This window comes from Accipiter gentilis, chromosome 1 (genome assembly GCF_929443795.1).
Source record: "Accipiter gentilis chromosome 1, bAccGen1.1, whole genome shotgun sequence".
NCBI classification, from domain to species: domain Eukaryota; kingdom Metazoa; phylum Chordata; class Aves; order Accipitriformes; family Accipitridae; genus Astur; species Astur gentilis.
The window spans coordinates 20,450,652-20,468,103 of record NC_064880.1 but is presented as its reverse complement, the minus strand read 5'-3'; the positions used below and the strand labels follow the sequence as shown (position 1 = coordinate 20,468,103).

General features: G+C 39.1%; 1 protein-coding gene across 1 annotated transcript in view; it reads left to right on the top strand.

Moving 5' to 3' along the window:
• STAT4 (signal transducer and activator of transcription 4) overlaps positions 1 to 17,452 on the top strand; it is a 44,101-nt gene that overhangs the window by 15,198 nt on the left and 11,451 nt on the right. Inside the window, exons 4-15 of the mRNA XM_049810395.1 lie at positions 2,475 to 2,573; positions 3,365 to 3,457; positions 5,387 to 5,465; positions 7,067 to 7,152; positions 8,033 to 8,184; positions 9,377 to 9,535; positions 10,438 to 10,530; positions 11,384 to 11,443; positions 12,868 to 12,885; positions 12,969 to 13,062; positions 13,900 to 13,944; positions 17,324 to 17,407. Coding sequence (XP_049666352.1) covers positions 2,475 to 2,573; positions 3,365 to 3,457; positions 5,387 to 5,465; positions 7,067 to 7,152; positions 8,033 to 8,184; positions 9,377 to 9,535; positions 10,438 to 10,530; positions 11,384 to 11,443; positions 12,868 to 12,885; positions 12,969 to 13,062; positions 13,900 to 13,944; positions 17,324 to 17,407 — 1,062 coding nt within the window. The remainder of the gene's footprint in view (positions 1 to 2,474; positions 2,574 to 3,364; positions 3,458 to 5,386; positions 5,466 to 7,066; positions 7,153 to 8,032; positions 8,185 to 9,376; positions 9,536 to 10,437; positions 10,531 to 11,383; positions 11,444 to 12,867; positions 12,886 to 12,968; positions 13,063 to 13,899; positions 13,945 to 17,323; positions 17,408 to 17,452) is intronic.

The window sequence follows — 17,452 nt, the reverse complement described above, 5'->3', positions numbered from 1 at the left end:
TGCACATCAGTGCATTGACACCAGTCACAGATTTCTCACCACAGCTTTCATCCCAAGCCTTAATAAAACCAGGACCTTTTTTTCCTCTTGTCAAGGTGCAGATAGATGAGACAGGCTTAGCGATACAACTGACTGCAGCTAAAACAAGGCAGGCCTGTTCTCCCCTCTCCCAGCCAACCTCTACTGATTTCACGTGCGCTAGTCCTTAACAATAAGCTCATCCTTTGCTGAGCAGTTTCGGTGCACTGGGGAGCAGAAAACCCGTTCCGCAAAAAAGTGCGAGTGGTTTCCATCCCAGTTAGCAAGCTGGATTGGCTCACTAAGGAGTCAGACAGGCAGTGGACTGGCACGAGGCAAGGGCTGGCACCCCACAGCCAGGAGCGCAACCATTCTTTGCAGCAATTAATTTGCTCTCGCTGTTGCTGTTGGACCCTACCTTTACCTTACTTCCACATGAAGCTCCACTCACTCTTGATCTTTTGCAGGAAGATCATAGCCATTTCCCACATGCCTGTATTCCCTTCCCAAAGTTACGTCCTGACACTACGCAGAGACAGCTTGGGAATATGTTCAGTGAAGGGGACTACAGATATATTCCTGGACCTGAAGTTCAGCTGGGCTGAAGGAAGTGTGCAGCAAAACATCGTTACTACCCGTAGAGCCAAGAAGCTGGCAGGGAGAAACCAGTAATGGCAGATCTTTGGCACTGTCGTTTGACATGGAAGTCAGCAGTGTGTCCTTAATGTTAAATCCCCCCTGACTGCCCAGCAAGGAGCAGGTGTTTCATCTGTGTGTCCTGGGGTGCTATTACTCACCACTTTTTTTCTCCAGAGAAACTCCTAAAATCACAGTCTTGTCCATAACTCCCGTTCCTCAGGGTAATCAATACAGATGATTTTGCTGGAGTAAAGCACCACCCTGAACTGCTTTTAAAGAGACCAGAGGAGGCACAGCACTAGGACTACTTTGAGCGTGCACTGATGGCACTGTGGGGCATGTACTTTGTTTGTCCTGGGAAGACTTCAGAAACCCTAGAAATATTAGAAAGCTTAGTCTCGTTGCTAACAATGCCATGGCAGTCAAACCTTCTCTAGAAGGGAACATTTTGTACGTCAGTAATTTAAAGAGTCCTATGTCTTTCACCTTAGTCTCTACCTGGAACCACAGTATAACCAACAGCACGGTATTTAATACCAAGCAGCTTGGAACAAGTCTCGATGATTAAAATTACCATTTTTAATGTAATATTTCTTTATCCTGTAATTGAAGTCAAAACTTATTATGAAAAAGTCTTTCAGATTACTTGGATTTCATGCAAAAGCACCCATGAAATGATTCGGTTTTGCTTGTCTAGTAAAAAGTGTTAGAAATATATGTTCACTGCCATACTAGTAGTTGGCATATAGCAGTAGTGTGTTCGCATTTCTATCGGATGTGTTCACACCCTTGTTTCTAATACAGCAATTTGTATGAGATATCTACAGAAAATACAGCATAAGTTTAAGTATGTATAAACTTACTGTGCCACATTCAGAGAAAGCAAAAATAAATGAAGTTCTGAGTGGCAGCAAAATATGATGAGAATAAAAACTAATCAGAAAGGAAGAAAATAGAACAAGTCCAGAACTGGAAACCATACAGGAAAAGAAATGAACTGGATTAATTCTAATGGATAGCTGAAAACTGTATAAGCACTGAATAAAGGGCACCTGAATGAATGACATGTGAACACTGAATAAAAGGCATGAAGGATATTGAGAAACACTGAATAAATACATCACCATGAAGGAAGCTGCTTGAGAGTCCTCAATCATTCCAATTTGATAAATACAGCACAAACCAATATTACTTCAAATTGTGCCCAGTCCTCAGTCACACATCAGCAATTCTGCACCTTATTTATGGTGGTGTAAAAATACAGACATTTTTTGGTTCTTTGGCTCGGGACAAGAGTTGTTTCTTCCTTCATCTTAGGCGCATTATTTGTTGAAGGAGAAAAATCATTCACAGACATTAAAATTTAAATCTCTGCTTTATGCTGAGGAAGCTTTTCTGCTTGCATCATTACTGTATTGATATGCTTACCATTTTTTGTTGGCAGAAGTGCTACGTGCTAACAACAACATCGTATTGAAAATGGAAGACGTGATAAAATCGTGCAGAATAGGCTGACAGGAAAGCCCTTTCAAAACAGCTGTGTTAGCAGTGGAGCAATTTGATCATCAGATGATGTACATCTTGGAGTTGTATCTTTACGATCTCTGTAGAGCATTGTTAAGAATATTTTATTACAATGGCACTAACTGATGCTGCACTGCAAGGCTGAACCAGCACTAACAAAGGTCGAGAACAGTAAGGGAGTCTTTTCCACCTGCACCAAGCTGTAGCTGATAGACACTGAAGCACGTTTGTGATTTCCAGAGGGACACCCTGAATTCTGAGTTTTTGAAAGTTGTATTTACTTGCGCTTGCAGGGCAAATATCATGGTAATCCCATGCATATAGCAGTGATCATCTCAAACTGTTTAAGAGAAGAAAGAAGAATATTGGCTGCAGCTAGCATGCCTGTACAGGTAATGAATTACATTTCATTAATCTGCTCCATGTTGGTCTGCTCACGTGCTTTTAGGACCAAATGCTGTCCTCTCATTCCACTAGAGTGATTTGTGTGCACTAGGGGTTGCCAAATGTTGCCCTTTAAACTCATGTTTGTACTCCATTAGTGGCTCTACTGCTGCAAACATTGCTATAAGTGACTTCTATGTCACAGTTAATCTTCAAAGACTTTAATCTGTGGGAAAGGCTTTAAAGAGATTATTCTTTACAAGCAGATGTGTATAGTTTAAATTGTGCAATGCATTAGTTCATATTAATTATGTAATGCAAAAGACATTCCATCTGATACCTTGCAAAGGCATTGGATAGTTTTTATGTTGTTTGAAGAAAGAAACTTTAAAATTACATATAAAATTTATTTTGGGGGAATTGTTACATAGTTAAAACCCAGATAGAATTTTTAAGTCAACTGTGTTCTTTTTAACCACCTGTGGATGTAATACATATTCTTCTACGAATATTGTGACATGGGTCTTTTTCAGAAGTCTAATAAGCTATGTTTCAGTTTCTTTAATTTACTAGATGTTTAATGTTTGCAGCATACCCACACCCTTTCACCTTTTGGATTCCAAAGTTAAAGTGGCATGTTTTTAAATCTGTGGAACTAAACAGATTTGTCTGTTTACACAAGTCTCCAGATGGTTGAAGACCAGCTTCTGAATTCCCTCTCTATGCTAGAACTTGCAGTACAGTTACTATCACTTGTTATTATTAGTCATCCACCCCTTACCTGTTCAATGTGTTCCAGGGGCCACTGGAAAAGTCTCTGCAAAACTCTGTGGTTTCAGAACGACAAAGAAATGTAGAACACAAAGTGTCAGCCATCAAGAACAGCGCTCAGGTATTTTTTTGTCCTGTCTGCTGTTTAGACAGATTTTCATACAGACATACCTGAACTATCTTTAAGCTGGGTAGCACAAATACTTTTGCTACCAAGCTGCTCCAACCATTTTCCATTTTTTGAGGATCTCGGCCCAGACTAACTGCTGAGGATGTACCTGGATCCTCAGGTTTTTACAGCTGCTCTGCATTCAGCATGAGAGCTACCTATTTTAAAGCTATCACACTCATCCCTATGCGAGTTGCAGGCATACCTACCGTCTCTAAAGAGATGTGAGGTTCCGTAAATGTGTTTCTGCAACTTCACCTCTTTTACTTGGGTCAGCAGTAGTTAGCCTTCGTGACCTCTGAGTCACGTACCAAGATCTTTGTAAAGCTGAAGGCTACGAGACATAATTACGTGTTTTGCAGATGTGAGGGGAGAAGAACATTAGGAGCTGATGGTGACAATTCTCCAAGAGTTTCCCATGCCATTGCAGGGCAGAGCTGGGCTGAGCCAAACCTGTAGCTATCTCCCACAATGACCTTGAAAGCTCAGTCAGAGAATACCTGCCTATTCAGTTCGAGGCAGGATTATCTATAGTCTTTTTGCTATCCCAGCCCCACTTTCAGCTTTGCAGTAGCCTCAATGTAGAAGTTGTATTTGAAATACCTGTCCATATGCCGTTCAAGAGCAAAACTTCTGGTATACTGGGAAGAGGTCCTAGTAGCATTCTCTCATCAGTGTCTCCCTACATGGGGAAGAAGGGTTAGAGAGATGAAACCCTTAAAAGGATAAAGCTAGCTTTAGAAGAACGTGATACTAGATCTCTATCTACGTATAAAGTTGTAAGATAAGAGTTGCAGAGCAAAAGCAGACAAACCTGCAACCCAGCAGCCTACCATGCTGCTCCTTCTGTGTGGGGAAGTATAGCCATCCCTGAAAGACCTGTGAAAATAAGAATGATTTCTAGATACAAGGGTTTTTTAGTAGGTAATTAAGTTGAACAAAGAAATCAGCCAGCTCCTTGTGTATGTAATTTCATACCTTACACATATAATTTAAAAGTTTAGTCTCCAAAATAAAAAGGAAACCAAAATGGCTAATTCTGTGTGTCCTAATTTAGCAAACGAGTTTTTGTATTTTCACAGACACTTAACAAGCACATCTCAGGGAACTAAAAAGGATTGTTTATGAGTTGTTGGCAGAATCAAGGCTTCCTATAAACAGCACAGAAACAGATCTTCGAAGTAAAACAAATTATTTCCTACGGTTTTATTTTCCTTCTTTTGATGTGTCTTTTTTTTGAATTATCATTGTTTTGTTACTAGAAAACACTTTCTAAACTTTTGGCAGTACATATGAAAACAAACCCTTGCAAAAAGTCAAAGCAGCAAAAATGTTTCATTTCTTTACCCAAATTCTTAAGTAATTCTCTAAATAAAGTCTCTGAGCTCTGCTGCTGTCACTGGCTCCATCTTTCTTGGTTTTGCACAGCCCATTCCAAGTTCCATTGATGTCAATGCAAAATTATCCATTTGCCCTGTTTTAAAGTTCCAAGAAGAAAGTTACATTATTGGCATAATAATTTTAATTTAGCTCAGGCTAAATGTAATCATTCCTATTTTCCACTATGTCATTGAACTGGTAAACAAGAAGTGGTTAAGCTGTATCAACTAGTGTTTGACTGTGGGAGAGAGGATAATTTCCGAATTAGTAAAATTCTTTCTGAACAAGTAAAATGAATCTGTTGTTACAAATGTGCATTTATAATTCAATCATCTTTTTTAAAGTTTACAAGATAGTAAACGAGAGTTCACAGTACTGCTTAGGGATTTTCAAATGGTAGGCAAGGAAAATACTACGTTATGCATTTGTCCATTACAAAACAAACACCTTCTTATGTCACTGTGAACACCCAAGTAATTTTACCTTCTCTTCCTGGGAAAGATGACTGACCAAGATGTCAAATACTTGGAAGACTTGCAAGAGGAATTTGACTTCAGATATAAAACAATACAAAGCTTAGGTAAGAGTTTTTATAATAACTTTTAGATTCTCTAGGAAATGGCTGATTCCGCAGCTAGACCCCAGTATCAGGGGGGTTTTGTGCATTACCCAGATAATATATGTAAACATAAAAACGGATTTTTAGTTTATATAAAGTTATAGTCATGGAACATAATGACTCTTTTTAGGGTTAAGAGGGTAAAGAGGATCTTGTTGAGCAAGTATAGTTATTTTCTGTAGATAAGCTGCATAATGGCATGAAAAGTAGTAATTTTCTTAATTTAAAGTACCTATTTTTCAATTTCCTCACCTTTGACATGGGCCTTCCTTGGCAGGATGTGGAAGAGCCTTTTACTTGCTAGAGTAGAGTTGTGCAAAACTGATTTTTTAGACTCTAACATGGCTTTCTGTTCTTTTTTGACCACAGTGGTGATAACCAGCTGGTAAGCACTCTGAATGCATGTTTGACCAGCCTGTGATGGTTGAGATCTGCACATGGCAACAGTCCTTGCATGATCTCTTTCAGAAAAGAAACTGAGGTCCACTTGTGTCTGCTCCGATATTTTCACATTAACTCCCTTTGAACATGCAAAGATATTGGGCTTGAAACGTCCGAGTTCTTAAACACATCAGTTCTATATGTTTAAGGCTGGATATGGCCAGACAATCAGAAGAGATCAAGTTGCCATGGTTTAATGAGTTGTTAGTCATCAGGCCAATCATAATTATTGACCACGCAGATGATTGAAGCCTGCTTCATTTGCAAAATAAAACATGCTTACATAAATTACTTTCAGGGCTTACAAATGCGCTATACCAGCACAGCCAATTTGCAGTACCTTACAATGTGTGTGAGCAATTGCTGTGGCTGAGCTGACAATCAGTTACTTGTCTGCCTCTCTTGAAACATCTACCCTAACATAATGGGAAGATGTCAGTCCAGACCTTAGCAGAGACACAGTTGGCACCAATTTCTTTTTTGAAGGTAGCATGAAAGATGCAAGTAGAGCAAAAGGTGGGGAGAGCTGCATATGAAAGAGCAGGGGGCAAGTTTGGGGAAGCTTGAAACTAGTGCATGATCCAGAGAAGGAAAAACATTACGGAGAGGGGGAAATACCCAGCGATCAGTACTCCTGGCTGCTGAAATCCCCACAGCGATGAACACTTTATCTCCGTTTCAAATGCCTAACCTCCATTCTCTCAGCCAGATGTGTAATTCACATCAAGTCCAAAGAGCTTTAGTCTAACTGCAGACACCACAAGCATATTTCAGCAGTGTACAGATCAATCACTGATCCAAGCCAGATGTACCTAGTACACATAAGTATGCACATGAATAAGAAATGTATGGATTTCTAGGCATCATCCGTATGTTTTCTACCTTTTCCTGCTCCACACACACATCTAAAGAGTGGAGTCATAAAACCTTATCTTTAACTTGTACTAAAGTTAGTCCATTCAAATGAAATACACTTTTACATAATCTACTGATGTCTGCAGTTTGTTTTTTCACTGGTTCATACTGCAGTCTGGTCGTGGTTTTTTCCCCTCCTCCCCTTATATAAACACACACACGCACCCACACACGCATTTATACTGATTTTTTTTCATCCCCTGCAGAGCAGAGCGACAAAAACAGCGCCCTCATTAAACAGGAAATGTTGGCATTGCAGGCGATGCTCAATACCTTAGACTACAAGAGAAAGGTTAGTGACACATTTTGTCATTTGTGGTTCGTTTGCTTTCTCCCTTTATTCCCACACTGCATACTCAAATGTGTATGGGTGCCTTTTTCAATTGTCCTCTCAGAAGAACAGACAAATAACATAGGACTTAAAAATCCACAAAAGGTTTGGATGGGTATGGGTGATTTTGACTAGTGGTTAAGAAATTGGCAATTAAGCAATGGCTTAATGAAGGATATGGTTCTGAGGCGAAGGCATCACTTCACAGGACCTCTTATGTACTGTGCTAAGTGGATAACTTAGCTGGCAGTCTGTAGCTTTTAACTTAAAAAGTATTCAAAGTAAATGTAATAATTGCAAAGAAAATAAACAAACAAAACCCAACAACTCACCAATGGTACCTTGCTCTTCTCAGCAACTGAGACTTGCAAATATGACAAATATTCCACTGACTACGTCTTTGCTGGCACAGAAGACAGTACATTTAGGCAATTTGTTTGAGTCCATGTACTTTTTACAGTTAAAAGCAAGCAACCAAAAAACCAATGCACTGGATATGATGCAAAACAAAAGGAGAACTTTTTGACCTTGACAGGGCTTGCAAGTGTCAACTTGTTGGAGGTGTTATGCCCACAAAGAATGCAACAATCCTCCCTCCCACTCCCCCACCCCCCCAAAAAAAGAAATTTTACTGAGGAAGAGTTCGTAGAGATTCAGGATTAATTTCAATTACAATGGGTGATGAATCCAGTCGCCTCCGAGTTAAAGAAACTGAAGTGGTAGGGACTAAATACATTACTTCCAAAATAATTAAAAAAAAAGTAATCAGCGTTTTATGATAATTGCTGAATTTTGCGGCTGTTCCCTGTGGTCAGTTTGTGACACCTTTCCTATTTTACAGGAAGTACTCAGTAAAATAGGGCGTGTGATTCATGAAATCGATACACTTATGAGCAACATGCTGACTGAAGAGCTGCTAGACTGGAAGAGACGGCAGCAGATTGCCTGCATTGGGGGTCCTCTCCATGGTGGGCTTGATCAGCTCCAGAACTGGTAAACTTGCCTTGAGCTTGTGTTTCCACTGAAAACCACAGGAAGTCTGCTGCACATGAAATGATCATTCCTTTAGATCAGTTGCCTTGCTACCTTGCAACAGCAGCAAATTCATTAGCAGCTAAGCAAGTAAATAACAAAAAATACAATTTGTTTTGGTGGACAACATTTGCTATTCAGAATTAATAACATCACAGTGAACTGCTGAGCCTGAGCCGTGGCAGTCACGTATTTGTTGGTTTGACTGTTGTTCCAGATACATGATACATACCCTCTCGGGAGTTTTGCTTGAGTAAAAACCGTGCTGACTGAGTTTGTCACTGAGGACAGTGGGAGTTTTGTCTAGGCAGGAGCTGGGTAGACACTTTATGCTTTGACTCATTAGGTACATCACTCCTCCAGACTTCAAACTACACAGGAATTGAATGGTAGTAGTCTCCGTGGTGGCAACTCTAAAGGTGATTGTGAATAAAAAGACAATAGCATTATATTAAAAAAGATAATGCAGCCAGAGAATGTCAATGTCCTGCTCATTTCTCTCCCATCAAACCTCTCTTCTGGAAAAGGTAGTAAAAAGAAGAAAAAAGGAAGGAAAACAACCAAGAACCTTTTTAGGTTTGAAGAAAATTTGCCTTTTTTGTGTTGGTTTTTGTTCCCACTGAAGTATTTTTTTTCCAATGAAGATGTTAAAAATAGCTTTAAAAATGTGATTTTATACGCACATACCCTATTAAAGTGTTAGCAAGTGTGTTTGGATTAGATTTTCCTTATTGTTTTTACACTTCCTCAGTAGTCTTGGTAACTTGTTAATTTTATATAACTATTATCTTTTAAAGAGTACATTTTGCAAAACTAATGAGCTGTAGGAAAGAATTAAAACTGGCACAAGTGTCCTGCATGTAAAACATCAGGACCATGTATGTATTTCTTGCAAATTACTACAGACAGCATTGCATTGCTGTTGATGAGGCCTGTTGCATAATTATTTATCTTTAAAAGTAAAGTAGATAATTTGCCTGATGTATTTATATACTCCTGTAAACGAAAGATGAATGGACATGAGTTTGGATAAAGCAAGAAAGCACCGATCGGTACTGATTCTGATTTCCCTAAGCAAGAACTTCAGTAGCCACTATGTTCTAAGAAATGGTTTACGTGAAAGATGGCAAACTAATCTTTTGTCTTGCTGTAGTTTTACACTGTTGGCAGAGAGTCTCTTTCAAGTTAGAAGGCAACTAGAAAAACTGGATGAACTGTTGACCAGACTGACTTACGATGGGGACCCTATCCCACTGCAAAGACCTCAGCTGCTGGAAAAAGTCAACTTTCTGCTCTACAATCTTTTCCGGAAGTGCGTAAGCCATTGTCAACTTAGATAATTTTACCTGAACTGACACGAATTTATTGGCAACAATGAGCCCATATTGTTAAGAAGAAAAAAAAATGAAAAAAAGGTTGAGTCTCTGAGGATCTTAAAGACTGAGTTTCCAAAATAAAAAGTACGTAGAGCTGTCATCAAAACTCCTAGAAACTGAAGGTGCCAGGCAGCTTCTCCTGTGTAGCAGTTAAGGGTTTGTGATCGAGTTCTGACTCTTAAGTGAACACACAAAATCCATTTATTTCAGTAGGAATAGTGTACATACTGCTGAGAAAAGTTGTGGTTTGGTTTTGGGGTTTTTTTTTAAGTAAAGTGGCAGGTGCTAATTTGTTTCTTGTCTTTCCTCTTCCCACCAAGACATTCTTCCACCACCATTCATGCTTCTATTAATAGATAGAATATTATCATCATTCCTCTTTTTTTTATACTGGTTATACTAGAGATATACCACAGGTGACTATCTGAAAGCAAAACATGGTCAATTGTTTTTTTATAAAAAATGAAAAAAAAGATAAAATAATTGTTTAATTTCATTGGAGCCAGGCTCAGTGTATTTTCATACTCTGTTTTATGGTTCTGATAAAAGTCTCAGTCTTCCAGACTTTTATCAGCCTTGTATTGTAGGACTACGGAATTTGTTTTGGTTTGATTTTTAATGTATTTATTCCAAATATCTGTTTCTCATGAGAACAATTCAACTGTAAGTTAGACCACTGGATCATTTTGAGAACCGAGAGTTGGAATACATACCTCCCACTTAAGCATCTGTAGAGAAATAAGTCTCTAAGAGATACCAGCACTTTTTTTGCCCCTAATACGGCTGTTTGTGTATGCATATTCCTAACAATGTATTTGTTTCACTTCTTTTCACACAGTTCATTCGTGGTTGAAAGGCAGCCCTGCATGCCAACACATCCCCAGAGGCCAATGGTTCTTAAAACATTAATACAGTTCACTGTTAAATTAAGGTAAGGAAAGGAAATATGATATAAACTCCTTCATTGCATACTGTATTTTATCTTGGGAGAATCTATAAAGCAAAGCAGATCAAGTTATGTTAGAGATCCTGTTGACTCCAGGTGGATTCTCTGGAATGGGCATATAAAGGCCACAGAATCTGTCACTCTTAGGAAGTGGCAATAAAAGAGTAAATCAGTGTGAGGAAGAAAGGCAGATTGTGGCCAAAAGTTAGCACCTTCAGAGTTCTGTATGCACTGAATTCTTGTTTTAATGACTTTGCAAACTGAGTAAATAATGATCCACATCATACAAGCCAACATCAGAATACTCAGAGCCACTTTTGCATGTAGGAAACAGAAACTGCACTTGGGGGGGCAGCTCTGGTGAATCAATGACAAGTTATTCCTCTCCCACTAGCTCCTTGCCTGACCTTGTGAAAAGAGCAAAGATTGGAGAGGAACTCTCATCTCATTTCCACCTCACAGCAAAAAGAATGCATGGAGGGTTAGGGGCTGTGGAAAGGGTACCTCAAGGAAAGTACACATACATCTATGGTGCAGTCACAGATGATACAAATCCATCTCTTAATTATTACTTCTTTGTTGTCTCTCTAGCCATTCCCTCACACGTATACTAACTTTTCCACATACTTGCAGGGAAGGTAGAACACCTGTCACTGGAACAGCCCAGCTCCTCTTTCTGAGTATACAACCCTGTAAATTGTGATATAATCCTAGATGCCTAATCTGTTTTCAGATTATAATAATTTCAGATACTTTAGTGTGGAGCTACTGGTCTTCAATGTTTTCTGGTGAGAAATTTATTCTGTTAATATTAACTTTTACATTTTCTGTTTTGAAGGTTGCTAATTAAATTGCCAGAGCTGAACTACCAGATCAGAGTGAAAGCAACTATTGACAAGTAAGAAACTTTAAAGTGAAGATATTCTCTCTCTCCCTACAGAGACAACACAGGTTTTTCAATTGCTACCGTATCTGATTTAGAGGTTGCTCTAAAAAGGAAAAGAAAAAAACCCCAACAAACCAAAACAGCTAAAACATCAGGGAAATTATTTTCTTTTTTTCATGTGGAAGATTTCTTTGCCTTTGTTTTAAAAAAAGCTGCTATGTCTAATTGATGTTTTCAAATTGGAAGCAAGAAGTCCATTTAAGATTTGTTTCAAGACTTAGATAAAATTCATCAGTCTGAAATGGTAGCATCACACGAAAACTTTAAATCAAACTGTATTGCATTTATGGGATAGTCAGCTTTGAAATACCACTTATCTCTGCTTGCATTAATAGGCCCAGTACCTTCAATGCAGCTGCTCGGAGTAGTACATGAAGCTTGTGCTTGAAAAGCTAGCACTGTAATTAGTAACTATGGCAGCTTACAGAGTTTTACCCCTGCCTGAAATTAAGACTGCTACATAAACTCCTCCTTTCTAAGGTGTTTGCTTCTCCTTTGTGTTTCCATTAATTCTTACAGCAGTCCCAAATGAACAGGATCCCCAGCTTCTTTTGTTGATTATAATTTCCTGAGCAAAAAGCATCTCAGAGCCTGTCTATACTAGGTTTGTGAAAACAGTGTTAATGCTGCCTGGAGTATTTATTTCTATTTGAGTTGATGCATCTTCTCTCAGCAAGGTGTATTGTTTTGAGCAATACCCAGTACAGTAGAGCAAGGTTGGTTACAGATCGGTCAGGGCACCCTAGCAGGATAAAACATGGGGCAGAAGACTTGCTGTCTAAGTATGATTTCAAAATCAGCAAAGGTGATCTGAGTCCTCACCACCCACCATCCTCAGCCACAGGTACCAGCTACCCTCCCTTCTTCTGGGTGTTGTGCTTCTGCAGTCCCCTAAAAAACACCTTGACCACACAGACATAGATGTTGGCCCAAAAGGAAGGAAAACAGGCAGTGAGGAAGGAGCAGGCAAGAAGCCAGGACTGTTTCTCTCAAAAGCTGTGTACCGTCCAATTTGCTGCTGTGCACATGTTCTCCCAGTACACTATGAGCTATCTACACAGGCTTGTATTGTCCCAGAACACTGGCACGCAGACAATTAGAGAGCACTGCAGCTTTGAATACACACGTATCATTCCAATGGTGGGAAAAAAAGCTAGATAAAATATACTACTTATATCTGGCCAGATGCAAAAGTCTAACTGGACAGTACAAATTTCAATTCTTTAGTTTAAAAATTGCAGTTGTATTGGTAATACGAATTAACTTTGACAAGGCAAAATCTACTAACTCAAGGTATGTTTCTCAGTACGAGTTATTTCTTACACATTTACTGATGCACGACCTGTTTCCTCCCCCCTGCCTCTCTTCTACTTTAGGAATGTTTCAACTGTAAGGTAAGAAAATAAAATATCATATTTCTTAAATTATCCAATACCATGTTATTTGAGTACGTAAGTAAGTGTAACTTCTTCCATAGTAATCGTAGATTCGTTCTGTGTGGAACACATGTGAAAGCAATGAACATGGATGAATCCGCAAATGGAAGCCTGTCGGTAGAATTTCGACATTTGGTAAGTTTGACTGCTTTTTTTTCCTGTCATGTACCTCTGGTAAAGAAATAAAAGATTCTTTAAAAACTATGCAGGGAGAACTGTATTACTGTCAAGTCTACACTCATTTTGCTTTTCCTTATACAGACAGTTTACTCCTAGAACCTCTTTATCCCATTCCATACTTTATCCATTCCATAAGACTATGTATTTTCACAGAAATGACAAAGCAAATCCTAATTAATACCAGAAAAAGGAAAAGACAAATCATGCTGAATTACACAGCTTCTCAGAAACTGAGTTTTGTTAATAAAAACCCAAACAAACAAACAAACCAAAAAAACAAAACCAAACTACGCCAGCATTGTCTAGGGGAGATATATAATTGAATGCTTTAGATCTAGTTGAAAATAATGCCTGCAATAACTGTCTTCTGAGAGACTATAGTACTGCTTCTGTAACTTCTCTAATATTCCAGTGAGTCACGCTTTCTGACTAGACTCCCTCACCTATGGTATTTTTTTTTTGGCTTAACCACAGATGCAGTACATTCAGTGTAGCTTTGCAAAAGGAGATGGAGGGTCTTTAGTGCTTTTTTGTACTATACACTTCACAAGCACCCTAATTAACACTTTGTTACGTTAACTTAATTTCTTAAAAATTTCTTTAAAAATATCAAAATACTATTCACTGAATAGACTTTTCAAGGCATAGTGTCAGAGCCTTCATTACAGCATATTTGTGTATTGTAAATAAAACCTTATTATATTAAGAACATCATGGTTACAAATTATATTCTTTATATGTACTTCTGTCTGTAGCTTCCTTGGCATATAAATATTGTTTTGCTTTATACAGCAACCCAAAGAAATGAAATCAAGTGCTGGAAGCAAAGGAAATGAGGTTTGTGCATTTATTTTACATGTTATTTTTGATTACTCTCACAAGTATTTCAGATTGGACTTCATTTAAATCAAAGAGCAACGACATGTTAGATTTTGAAGTATATATTATTCTTAGAATAAGTATAGGACCCAATTATCATCCGATGGTGTAAGTATAATGAGAACTTTTCAGAACTACTCACAGAAATTTTAATTACGTGCCTTAAATTTGTATATTTAAAAAGTTACAACAGAAGGTAGCAAGTAATAATCTGAACATATGCGTTCCTCTTTAAGGCAGCCTTTTTGGTCATTTACATTTTGAAAAAGGAAAAAAAAAAGCTTTTTGATTTTTTTGTTGAGACAGCTTTTCCTATAGGAACGGTTCTTTCTTTAATTACATATTCCGTTGGCCAAGTTTACAGCTGAAGTAAGGGTATAATTATATTCGCATCGAAGAAGTTTGCTCGCCTCAACCAGGACCAAAAGTGTGCTTAGTTTACCAATACTCATCCGAATCCGGTCGTAGGTTCCCCTCTTGTGGTGACGCCGTACTATCACACGGTAGCCCTAACAAACCGGCAGGTGCTTCGCAGTACCCAGATTTCAGAGACATACGTGCACGTACCCCCTGGCACAGAAGGCGAAAAGGCATTGCAAGTGCTTGCTTCCCACCAAGAGGAGCTTAAAATCCGTACGCTCTTGCTTTGCGGAGAGCAGAAGGCAGAAGTATTAACACCGGCGCTAATCCACACGCAGAACGCCGTGCCCCAGCGTTCCCCGGTGTCGTGGAGCGCTCCTTCCAGTCCTGAGTCACCCTCCAGCACCCCCCGCACCAAGACCACCGCCCCGTCCTTCTTCCCCTGCCCAGCTCCTCGCCCCTTCCCCTTCCTCACGGCCTGCGCAGCTCTGCCCCCCATCCTTCTTCTCGGCTCTGGCTTCCTACGAACCGTGATTCCCCCGCGCGCCCGGGCTGTCACAGACACAATCCGAAGCACGGGCAAGAACGTTACGGCCTTCCTTCGTTCACCTTCTGCATCGCTGGCGGGAGGGGAAAGGAGAACTGTCCCTGCAGGGGAGAAGGCAGCATGTCCTCCTCATCCAGCAACTGGAGGCGGTAGGCAGGGCGGAGGAAGGCACCAGTACACCCAAACTCTAGGGTGGCCGCGGACCGGCGCCGTAAATTTAGCACTGCTATTTAACAGCAAAGATCTACAGATAGATCTCTTGACTGAAGCAAGAGTCAGAAGCTTGCAGCCAATGATACAGCCTCTGCCAAAGCTGCCAGAACAATTAGTGTCTCCCAAGGTAGCTGACATCGCAAGATGCTTCTGTGAATGCCACCTACTTACCTAGGAAGTGAAATAGCCTGTACTGGCTTAAGGCGTCTCCACACCAGTGCAGCTTTTTAGCACAGTAGAAGCGCTGAGGGTAAAGTTGTATTGGCAAGTTTAAAAAAAAAATAAATTTTGTTTTAAATAATAAAATCACTCATATCACAGCCCAAATAGACGTAGTTATACTAACAGAAAAGTTACTACAGGTCGTCTTTAAGTACAAAGTAAAGGTGTGATCAGCATGGAGAATTTTAACCAAAATGCTAAAGCAGAAGATACTTGTGCATGCTTCACACAGTGTCTCTGAACAGAGTAAGCTGCAACCTGATTAGCAAGACTGAAACTCAAGACTTGCCTCCCCATTACTTTGCCACTTACAAAGTCATTTGCATCAAGACAAGCAAATGCGAAAATGTAGGTGTAAAAATGTTGGTGCTCTACTTTTGGTAGCATTTTACTCCCACTTTCACACATTGTGCCTTTATACCTACATAAAACATAGGGCTGTGGAGAATTAGGACAGCTGAGCTGTGACATGGTTAACTGCTAACTGACTTCCTCCCTGGTCAAATCACAGTCTGTGAAGTCATTATTAGCATGAACTAGGTTGTTGGGGTTTTTTATTAACAGCAACCATAATAATTCAAAAACTTGGTTTGTTACAGGATGTTTAGTAAGCTGAGAGTATAGTTAAGTATGGCTTGCCCCCCCCCCCCCCCCAAAAAAAAAGGCAGAAGCACTCTGTATTTGAGATTTGTCCTTTGATGTAGATTTGACTTTTTGCCTAGATGATTTTTCCATGAGAAAAATTTAAGTTTTTGCAAAAATCATAACGATGGGGCAGGAAGGGGAGTTTCACCAACCTTTCTCAACTTTGTGTTAGCAATATGGCTTGAACTGGATTGATTCTATCTGTATTAAAACACTTGAGCTCATTTGATGGATCAGTATTTCATGTAAAAGCCTTCAGCTCTAAGGTGGATTTCCTCTTTGCAAGGCAGACTTATTCAGATGCCTGAGGATCACCTGTGGTCTCAATTCCTCATTTATATACTATCTTTTGTTGCAGTGGCCTGTACACGTCCTGGAGGAGGTGCTCCATGGGAAAGATAAGGCCACGAGGCACTTTCCCAAGGAATAGTTTTATTTTACATTGACTAAAACCAGAGTATTTCACTAAATGGAAGCATTTTGATTTGGGATTTTTGATTTTGTTTCTTTTTTAAAAAGTCTGACAAAACAAATATGTGATGGGGAGGTGAAAAACAACAACAACAAGAAAACAGGAAAAGGAAACCCAGATTTTTATACTTTGACTTCTGGGGATGGAAATGTATTTCGAAAGATCTATTTCCCAAGGGGCAGAGATTTGGATCTTTACAGAGCTATGCTTGTTTGTAATCAAAACAAAACACTCGTACTACAAACTTCAATCAACTATGACAAACAGATTTTCTTTTTTTTTTTTTCCCATCCAAGAAAAGCTTGGGTTTTTAATACCAGATTTACTTTGGATTAATGATTTAGGCCTCTACTCCTTCAACTAGTAACTTCTAAGTATACTTACAACAAACCTGTGTTCCTAGATGAGGGCCTACTTTGTCATTAAAGCTGTAGCTTTTTGTTTTGTTTCTAATTTGTTTCTCCTTGAAGTTTAACATCTGTTTAAATTGGAATTGTCAATCAGTAAAGAAACTTTAAGGAAAAGGAAAGTTGGAGACAATCTTCATCAGACACAAAAAAAGATCTGTTAACTTTTTGTGTGCAAATTTGTGTTTAAAAGCACCATTTTAGAAAAAGTTAAAAGTTTAAAAGTATTGCTTTAACAATGTCAAGGGTTTTTTTTAGATTAATCAGAAAAAAACACCAGACTTCTGGACTAATTTAATGTCAGAGTTTAATAAACAAATTATTTCCTTCACTTCCTTCTTTTTCTGTTCTACTTATATATTTGATTATACGTTTTCTTTCCAAGTTGTGTAATCTCAGCAGTCAGATCACTAAAACAGTGTTAAATGCCAACTGTGCATTTACAGTATTATAACCTACTTACTCCCTCAGGGCTCTCACATGGTGACGGAGGAACTGCACTCCATCAGCTTTGAAACACAGGTCTGCCTGTATGGATTGACTATAAACTTGGAAGTGAGTATTCTGGCCAGATTTTCTGGGGCAAGAATAAAAGGCATT